The sequence below is a fragment of the Myxocyprinus asiaticus genome, chromosome 22, assembly GCF_019703515.2.
Source record: "Myxocyprinus asiaticus isolate MX2 ecotype Aquarium Trade chromosome 22, UBuf_Myxa_2, whole genome shotgun sequence".
NCBI lineage: Eukaryota > Metazoa > Chordata > Actinopteri > Cypriniformes > Catostomidae > Myxocyprinus > Myxocyprinus asiaticus.
In genome coordinates, this window is record NC_059365.1 from 25,186,521 (window position 1) to 25,197,217 (window position 10,697).

Sequence of the window (10,697 nt, forward strand, 5' to 3'; positions counted from 1 at the left end):
CTAAACCACCTATGCTGCTCTGCCACAGTGGTGTTGCATCCTCTGGGTCAAATCTGCCCTGCCATTCACCCCTCTGCATACTGTTGTGTGCTCAGTCTCTCTCTCTCTCTCTCTCTCTCTCTCTCTCTCTCTCTCTCTCTCTCTCTCTGTTTCCATTGTGAAGCAGCTGATGTAGACAGACAAATATTTGTGGGCTGGATGCAAGCATTGTTTGTTTTGAGCAAAATGGGTGAATAACAATGTTGTATCAGAGTCGCTTTTTGAATTCTAATTAGCAAATTGCTTAAATCAAATAGAAATTAAAATCCCCAAACCCCCCAAAAATCATGTTTGTTATAGGGTCAATGTCTTTATTACAAAATGCCTAGAAAGCAAATCAAATTAGTTTGTGCTTTTAGGCCAACAATTGTTTTTTTTTTTAAATTTGATTTATATATATATATATATATATATATATATATATATATATATATATATATATAAATTATTATTTTTTTTTATTATTATTATAGATTTATTATAATTAAGGAATGGAATGCTAAACATATGCTTGTCAACCCATGCCATTATGCATGATGAACATTAGAATCGAGGCTGGACTTATAATTACATTCACCAGCTTATGGAACAGATACTGTATATAATGGTAGAATGTTTATTTATTTATTTTTTTATATGTAAAAAGTGCTGTGTCTTTTTTAAAATATGGAAACATTTTAGAGATCTTTAATATTAACATGATCACACAGGAAGTCAAGATGTTACTGACAAGTGGCAACTCCCATCAGACATCTTTGCATCAGTTGAAGTGGGTTTACCTTTTCCTATGGGGTTACTGATAGCATGTTGTGCAAGCAGCCTCAGAGACATGGGTTCTGGTCCCATTGATACCAAGAAGTAATTGCATTCATTGATGATCACAAATTTAGGCCACATTTTCCCTCCCACTAAGATTGCATTTTTACTCCACTGAAGATTAGGTTAAGGGTTGGGGTTTGGGTTAGCATGTATGGCTAATACAAAAGGCATTATGACTTTATTACATTATTTACAACTAAAGCAACTCACATTACAACTTACTTTTGGCACCATTCTATGGACATTTCAACCAGAAACGAGCTCACACATGCCCATTCGTTCAACAACACTTCCAGCTTCAGCCACTGGGGGCATTGGTTCAAATTTTGGTAAGCACAGTCTGATTTCAGCTGAAGAACTTTCGACCTACTGTCACCAAATTCATAGTGAGATCAGTCTGTTAATAACTAAGGTTTTAAGAAAAATACCTAATTTACATGATATACCAATTAGAAGACAAATAATTTATTTTTAATGTGCATGGATAGAGTATAAACTCTTTGGGGCTCTTGTAAATATAGTAAATTCAGATAAATTTGCATGTAAAATGGAACTTCCCTAAAACGTTCTGCTGGATTCACAAATGCTTCGTACTCTCCAGATTTGTTAGTAAAACGTGTGTATGTTGTGAAAGTTCAGTGAATGTCTGCACGTTCATTCACAATTACCATAACCCACGCCCCTGAAAATGCCATATAAGGAAGGCACCAGATTCACTTGTAAATGCTGTTAACATTTTTATGACTGAAGTGCATTCACATTGTAAAAATGTTGTTTAGCAATCACAATAGCGTATTAAAGAAATTAAGGACTTACTGTCATCGCATGTTTTTGCGGTCATCTGAGGCTCTTTTGTGAATCAAACATTTTAAGAAGTCAATAAAAATGGTTTAACATGAGTGTAAAAACATTTCAGTTTATGCCGGCAGGAAGTTGTCCACCACCACTTATTTAATTTCACTTCTATCAAAATGTAGTCATGGCAGTTTTTCTGAAAGAACAAGGATATCTTACACATGATTTAAACGTGGTCGGGAGCAGGTGTAAATTTTGTTCGTACCAACTAATGTTTTGAAAAATGCAAACTTTCATATATCTGAGAATTTACGTCAGAATGGCTGTACGAACGATGTACACAAAAATGAGTTCTGCTCGGGGTTCATGAATGAGGCCTTTTTTTGGACAGACATGTAAAACAAAAACACAATATAAAAACTTTGCTAAAGTTTTTGTTTTTGAATTCTATTTAGTTATGGCCCCTGACCTCTGCATTTCCTCTGCTGGTGATTATTGTGCTGCTGTGGTCAAAGGGTCAGATTTGGCACACATTCTTAGCTCATTTGTGCGAATGGCATGCTCATGTCTGGAATTCATGTATAGACCTGAGACGAAAACCTGAATTCAAATACTCCATTATTAATTAGACACAGAGTGTAGTTTGGGCTGTACAAATTCAACTGTTTTTTGCATCTCAGCAGTGCAGCAGGCAGAGTCACTTATATTACCTTTCAAATCCCACTGTCTCAACCTTGACGGATGGCTTCATTTTACACAGTGCAAGCTGGTCTTTCAAACCACGTTAGTCCCTTTTCTTGACGTAATTTTCATTCCATGTTTTCACTGAGGTTATACTTGGTTCAAAACTTTCATCATAAATATGAAAGATGTCTGTGAACACAGATAGTGACTTTCTTATATTCAACTTCACTTAATCACCACACTGCTGACCTGTTAACTGCAGGGCTCTTCCTCCATTAATAAATTCCTGGTGCTGTCTGTGGTCCTGACATTCAGCAGGGCATGCAATTGTGGAATGGCAAGTGGTGAAGCTCTGACACTCTTGTCTGTCTGACTAGAGATGGAATCAGCACTCCTGACCTGTCAACCTGGTAATCAGCCACCTGCTGGATTTCTACCCGGGTCTCTTGTCACAGCCATTCTCGCCCCCTCACAGTTCAACAGCTCAGCCCAAACAGCGCTCATCTCTGCCTCCATGTTCTGTTAGCTCTGAATTGCCCACACAGTGTCTGCAGGTTGACACACTGATCCGGTGAATGCCACTGCTAAGGGATGTCATCTCTCACCCGCAAGTCACACCGTATGCCTTTCATAGACCAGCAGGAGAGTCACTGGAATCATACCTGCTCTCCAGAAGTCAGTGTATTTCTGCTTGTGTGTGTATGTAACATGTGATATACTGTAACATGTAACATATACTTCTGACAGTCATTCTCTCTATGGATGTCTCATGCACTCACACGTTCATTAGATTTACCATCTTTTATATCATCTGTAACATCTTGAATGACTTCACCCTATCATAACTCACTATCCTCTATTTCTATGCTTTTTCTCTGATGAGTTCCTGTCAGTACCTTTCTCCCAGAGCGGATTCACGTCGGCAGACCCAGGCTCTGGGATTATGCAAATGTAACTTCAGCCTGTTCACACCTGGATGCAATGGTGCATGAAAAAGGGAGTGCACTCACTGCAAAAACGTTTAGCTTTTTTCATTCAAAGGGAGAGAGAGAGGGTGAAATAAGAGAGACAAAGAGAAAGAGGTGCAAAAAGATGTTTTCCTTTATAACTGTTACTCTAAGAGCTTTTTAAAATTGTGGTATGTTTTTTTCTTCTTTAGTTAAAACAGTGCTGACAACACTCTATGTCTTTTATATGCTTTAAAATCTTTCTTTTGTTCTTGTATAAATAAAATATTGAGACACAACACTCACTGTGAGCTAATGAGTTTTGTGCTATTGGATATTGTTCAGTGGTTTCAAATAAGGCACCCCATGATTTCAGCAATCTCATAAAATATTCTCATTTTGTCTGCTAAAAACAATGGATCAAACTTTTATTTATTTATTTATTTATTTATTTTTTTTTTTGCAGTGAGCTTATTTCAGCAGCTTCCATTTCTCCCTCCAAAATGTTGCATACATTTGGAAATACTGAATGTTGTTTTGGCAGGAGAAAAGCACTGCTCTTGCTCTCAGCAACTTAAAGCCTGTCACTATTAGTTTAAACTGACCACATTTCTTTTTTACATTTCTCAAGAATATAGGAAGATGATCATATTATCATTTGCTATCTTAATTTGCATGTCTTTATGTTTTCTGTATTGAGACAGTTTAAATTTACCAATCACTTCTCTGATTGGTAAATGCTGCCTATTTTTTTAATTATTAAAGATGTATACAAAATAAGCCAACAAAAAACTTCCAATCCACCTTAAAGTTTGAAGTTACAACATAGAGCTAGTTTACAGTCCAAGCAGAGACATTCTTTTAGCTTGAGGTTTCATATACTGTTTGAATGTTTGATGACCCCGATACGTTTGATGGTCACTCACCCAAAATTATTTGTCCCAATAATTATTCTCAAATCAAAACTCTGAAATACTCTCAGAAAACAATACAATTCTGGCATTTCTTAAAATGAAGAACAGTGAACGGAAAACCAAACAACAAACACAGGCATGCTATTAAGAACCACTGCATGACTTACCTGATAAAGCCCCCTTGGAAAAAGAAATAAGACAAGACATATAAAATCCGTATGACCTGAGGGGGCATTCTCTTGCTCAGTCTCTCTCTCTCTCAGACTGTTTAAAGAACTTACAGTCTACAGAATTACCAAATCCAAAGAAGAGCAGGAAAAACTCGAAAGGAATGCATTGTCTTGTGGAGTGATTCGAGCCTTTCTGAGAGGAAACTTCTCTTGTCTTCCTGCTCACTTCTACTGGCTAGAAAATTCACCACTGTGTCTCTCCACCTCAGATGTCAGTGAGCGGAGGTGAGAGAGCAAGCATGTATGTGTGTCTGGGTTTGTGTTTTGAAGAGAGTATGTGCTTTTCCCTTTCTTTCTCGCTCTTTTTTTATGGCCAGCTGCTCGCTCCAGGAATTATAGCAGAGAGGATTTAAAGGGCCAGCAGCATATTTGAAGGCAGGGAGATGGCGTACGGTGAGCCCACTGAGAAGAGAGGCAGATAGAAGGATCTAAGGGATCAGAGCGAGGGATGGGGAATTTGTTTCTGGCTTTGTTTATGGGACAGTTTTTTTCACTCTTTTTTGCCTCTTGATGTGGAGGACTAACCACTTCAAGGTTTTGCTCCATCAAAAACAGAGCAGAGCAAGAGAGGCTCATAACATATGCTACTTGCACTTGGTCTGTTATAATAGATATGTGTAGTTTAATCATATCTATACTTTTCTTAATCAACACGAAAATTTCAGGTTGAAATTTATATGAATGTATAAGGGAATGTGAATATTTTGGTGTCTTTTATTCACCTTTTTGCCTTTACTAGTTCATTTTTAATACGACAAATAAAATGTAAAGTTAACAAATATTCCATGTAGCATCTCAATTAATTTGAGAAACTGCATGCATAATAACTAGACACGAATTAGTAAAATGCTGTTTAAAATTGTTTAAGATGGAGTATAACATGCCACACTGCAGGTCGTGTCAACTTCCCACATGATTGGAATATCCCAACTTCCCAAAAGTATTTAATGTCAACTACCTAAATATGATGCAAATTAGGGCTGAAATGATTAGTCGACGTTATTGACAACATCGACAATAAAAAATTGTTGACAAACATTTCTGTTGTCGAATAGATGTTTGATCTCATTTAACGTAACATGAGATCAAATTAAACTCTAATGTTAACATGCGAGAGCAGCACTGCAGCTTGCGTCTGACTGAGGAAAGGAAGAATTACACAGCTCACAGTCCAGATGCACTCTAAACTTTCCAAACAGCTTCAGATGATGTAGATGTCACGGATCTACCTGACACTCCCAGCACTAATATCCTGCCATCCCTCTCCCCTGAGTTCTGATCACCTGCACCTGCCTCTCATCACTGCATCAATCAGCTCCACTACATAAAAACCAGATTCTCCTTTCACTCTTTGTCTGGTCTCGATTCAGAAAACAGACTCACATACCTGCTATCGCTGAGAGCCTCTCCGAAGTCATTCCTTCAAGAGTCAGTCTCTTCCTGGTTCCTCTCCATTGCTACTCCAACGATTCCCAAGGTCTCTGTTATTTATATCCACTCTGTGTTTGTTATTTTAAGACACGGCAGTTAATCTCTGTTGTCGTTTTGTTTGTTTCAATAAACACTGCCTCTGGGTTCAACATTACCTTCGAGTCTGGGTATCTGTGACAGAAGACCAGACAGCCTAAAATCATGAACCCAGCAGGTCTGGACCCCTTCCAGGAGCTGGCTGATGCACTCCAGCGAGCACTAACTCACGCTATGGATCCCACAGCACCCCCGATCTCCTCCGGCACTTCCGCAATTCTTCCTACGGTCTATTCCGCCAGTCCCGCGGTTAACCCAATGCCATACTCTGGATCGGCAGAGAACTGCAGTGGCTTCCTGACCCAGCGTTCGCTCGCTCTAGAGATGCAGCCACAACAATTTCCCACAGAGCGGGCTGAAGTGGCTTACATTATTTCTTTGTTGACAGGACAAGCTCTGCAGTGGGTCCAACCTCTCTGGGACCAAAACAGCCCAGTAACACTTCAGAAAAATATCTGGACACCTGGTTGGGGATTCATCCATCTGTGAACAACTTTACAATCTCCATCAGGGTGAGAGTTCCATCAATGATTATGCCCTTAAATTCCGCACCCTAGCCACCTCCAGCGGATGGAATGAGCCCGCTCTTCTAACCACCTACCGCATGGGACTCGAGCCAAGGTTGTGGTTGCATCTCTCTTCTTTTGATGACACCATGGGGCTCGAGCGCTTTATCCAGCTCTCCATCCAAGTGGCAAATAGAATGAAGACCTGCCTCGATGAGCTACCTGATTTGCAGTTCCCACCTGTGTTGCGAATTTGGTAGTGTAAATGTACACGGGATGGGTTAAAGTGCCCGCATACCTCCACCATTATATGTAGGGAAACAGTATGTGTGAGCTATGAATTAAATTAAACTGTCCTTATTCTACATTATTATGTAAAGAAATTTATAACGGAATTAGTTGCATTCGACAACCATTATAAATTAGATAAATGACAAATAACTAGATTATTTGTCTGAATAAAATTCTACATTAAAATCGTAACACAACGTCTCGTTGTATCTTCTATTGTAAGGAATTAGCTTTAATAAGGGAATTATGATTAATTCTCTTATTGGAGTAATATTATTCTCATGGCTTATTGAAAATAATATTACACATATTTAGGTACAGCTTTGAAGTGAAATCTTTTAAAAAAACAGGGATGAGATTATTGATCGAAATATACCACAGTCAAATTATCTTTAAAAGGGGAATATGAATAATTAATCATAACTCATTATAATCAATTATAAATATTTGGATCAGTTAATAGAATTAACTTGATGTAGCTGAATTAGCATTACAATCAATTAATCTGTTCATCCAGCGAACACTCAGTATTGATCGTCTATCAACTCTCAGAAAGGATATTTTTCGTGGCCACAGAAAAATAACTCTTTCTTAGCATGTAGCTGTGATCAAATCGTTAAATTGATGTTGATTTATAAGCAGACCAGAATCAACTCGCAAGAATGTACACAAAAGCTTTATTTAACTAAATCACGAACACATAACTAATCTAAACAAACACATAAACACAAATCACGCATACATGGGAAATGTGAAAGTGAAAGTGAATGAAACCGGAACAGAACAGGGGAATGAAGCTATGAAAAGAGTCATTTAACCATCTGAAAGAACAATCAGTTTCTTACTTCAAAGCACCTTTGTTAACAAAGGGGTTCACAGCTTATACTAAACCTCTGTTTAGTTAGTTAATTGTACGATACTTGCAATGCCTTAGCTGTTGAGAGAGCGCCCGGATGCAGTCTCAGGAGAAAGTCTTGATGGTTCCTTGAGTTGATGGTGTTGAAGTTGCAATCAATTTCTTTCGTGTTTAATGAAGAAATGATGATGAACTTGCGGTGTTAGTTTGACTGTTATGGTCAAGGAAGTTACACATGGCTTGATGTGTTTGAGGCCCGCCAGCCCGTGACCTCGCGGTTGGACCGGGTGTTTCCGGTCCCACACGAACAGCAACCATGAGCAGAAGGGAGAGAGAAAGAGGGAAGAGAGGGAGAGGTCACTCCGACAGTGCCCTTTAACTCCTGAGTGAGGTCACTCCTCTCGAATTTGGCTTGACCAATGAGAAAGGTGCAATTTTCCAGCGGGAAAAGTTCCTTTGTTTGGAAGCTGACTCATTTGCATGACTGGAGTAAGCTAGCGGTTTGTGCCCCTTTATGCTCTGATTAATATAGCAAGCATACAATGCATGCTATAAGGGGGTACTATACTCCAATGTTTAGGGCATCACACAAGCATTAATTTGATAGAAAGCATGATACCAATAATTTTACATTATCTAGTGGCTCTGTCATAAAGCATGCACAAAACGGTATACAGTACAAAAGACACCATACGAGACAGTAATAATCATACACACAATGTCCTGAGGATATGCATGTTCATTTATAGAACAGTTTGTCTATAAATTAATGAAGAAAAGTCTGTTTTATGGGCTTTATGTATCTTTACTATGGGGGAATGGAGTGAGTTTCTTCTCAGCCACATTCCTTTACTTTTGCATGTGGCTACCTTACCCCACCTGGAATGTCTCTGAGGTCCACTAGTTGCTGGACCAGTGTCAGCAAAGGGGGGAGTAAAAACTGATAATGATTAGTGGGGGAGCAGACATCTCAGAGTCTGCTTGGGCCTACTTGGACCTTTGCCTGTTATGGTCTTGAGACGTCTGTTGGATTATTCATTTAATAATTAATAATTGTGTGTCTGATTGGTCCAGATGCTACACCTGTTACACCTCAAAAAACTCCACAACCCATTCTCCAGAACCAGATTGTGAAGCAATGCAGATGAATGCTTATCGCGGCTGAAGCTACAGAGGTTAGTTTACTCTCCGTCTCTGTAGCGGATGTAACCCGATCCTTCCGATGGGTGAATATCCGCAAAGCCGCTGGCCCAGACGGCATTCCGGGCCGCATCATCAGAGCATGCGCGAACCAGCTGGCTGGTGTTTTTACGGACATTTTCAACCTTTCCCCCTCTTTGTCTGTAGTCCCCACATGCTTTAAAACATCCACCATTGTGCCTGTTCCAAAACAATCAAAAATAACTTGTTTAAATGACTGGCGTCCTGTTGCTGTGACCCCCATCATCAGCAAATGTTTTGAGAGACTAATCAGAGATTACATCTGCTCTGTATTGCCACTCTCTCTTGACCCGCTGCAGTTTGCTTACCGCAACAACCGCTCCACTGATGATGCCATTGCATCTACAATACACACTGCTCTCTCCCACCTGGAAAAAAAGAACACTTATGTGAGAATGCTGTTTGTAGACTACAGCTCAACATTCAACACCATAGTGCCCTCCAAGCTAGATGAGAAACTCCAGGCTCTGGGCTTAAACAGCTCGCTGTGCAGCTGGATCCTGGACTTCCTGTCAAGCAGACGTCAGGTGGTTAGAATAGGCAGCAACATCTCCTCATCACTGACCCTCAACACTGGAGCCCCACAGGGCTGTGTTCTCAGCCCACTACTGTACACACATGACTGTGTGGCAACACATAGCTCCAATGCCATCATTAAGTTTGCTGATGACACGACGGTGGTAGGTCTGATCACTGACAATGATGAAACAGCCTACAGAGAGGAGGTACACACTCTGACACACTGGTGTCAGGAGCACAACCTCTCCCTCAACGTCAGTAAGACAAAGGAGCTTGTGGTGGACTTCAGAAGAAAAGACAGAGAACACAGTCCCATCACCATCAATGGAGCACCAGGGGAGAGAGTCAGCAGCTTCAAGTTCCTGGGTGTCCACATCACTGAGGAACTCACATGGTCCATCCACACTGAAGTCGTTTTGAAGAAGGCTCATCAGCGCCTCTTCTTCCTGAGACGGCTGAGGAAGTTTGGAATGAACCGCCACATCCTCACACGGTTCTACACCTGCACTGTAGAGAGCATCCTGACTGGCTGCATCTCCGCCTGGTATGGCAATAGCACCGCCCACAACCGCAAAGCACTGCAAAGGGTCGTGCGAACTGCCAGACACATCATCGGAGGTGAGCTTCCCTCCATCCAGGAAATATATACAAGGCGGTGTGTGAAAAAAGCTCGGAGGATCATCAGAGACTCCAGCCACCCGAGCCATGGGCTGTTCTCACTGCTACCATCAGGTAGGTGGTATCGCAGCATCAGGACCCGCACCAGCTGACTCCATGATAGCTTCTTCCCCCAAGCAATCAGACTTTTGAACTCTTGATCTCCCACGATCAAAATACATCAGCACTGCACTTTATTACCCTTACTCTTATATCTCACACCGGACTGTCACAAATTATATTATTATTATTATATTATGTTCTCTCTTAACAACTGACTATCAACCGACAGCCTGAATGTCAATACAGTACAATACTGTACATTCTATATATATATATATACTTTTTATATATTTTTATTTTTTATTTTTATTGAATAATGTGTATCTATATAGTGCGTATTGTATACTGTACAGTGTATGTTATTATTTGTATATTGTGTTGTGTGTAATTATGTGTATATCAGATGTTTAAATTGTGTTGTGTTAATTTGATGTTATTGTAAATTGGTATATGTCTCATCACTGTCACGACTGCTATGTTGATCGGAACTGCACCCAAGAATTTCACACACCATTGCACTTGTGTATATGGCTGTGTGACAATAAAGTGATTTGATTTGATTTGATTTTGTCAACAGCAGAGCGCCAATGCCGGCTGACCCAGCAGTTGTGTTTGTACTGTGGTGGTAA

The 10,697-nt window shown here is 40.0% G+C and overlaps 1 protein-coding gene across 2 annotated transcripts in view; it reads right to left on the reverse strand.

The window, feature by feature from the left end:
* LOC127412977 (glycine receptor subunit alpha-4-like) overlaps positions 1-4,439 on the reverse strand; it is a 66,191-nt gene extending 61,752 nt beyond the window's left edge. Inside the window, exon 1 of one of the 2 annotated variants that reach the window (XM_051649738.1) lies at positions 4,366-4,439. In XM_051649738.1, coding sequence (XP_051505698.1) covers positions 4,366-4,433 — 68 coding nt within the window. In that variant the 5' untranslated portion in view covers positions 4,434-4,439. The remainder of the gene's footprint in view (positions 1-4,365) is intronic. The other variant, XM_051649737.1, reaches the window with a different exon arrangement.
* Between the last annotated feature and the right edge of the window lie 6,258 nt (positions 4,440-10,697).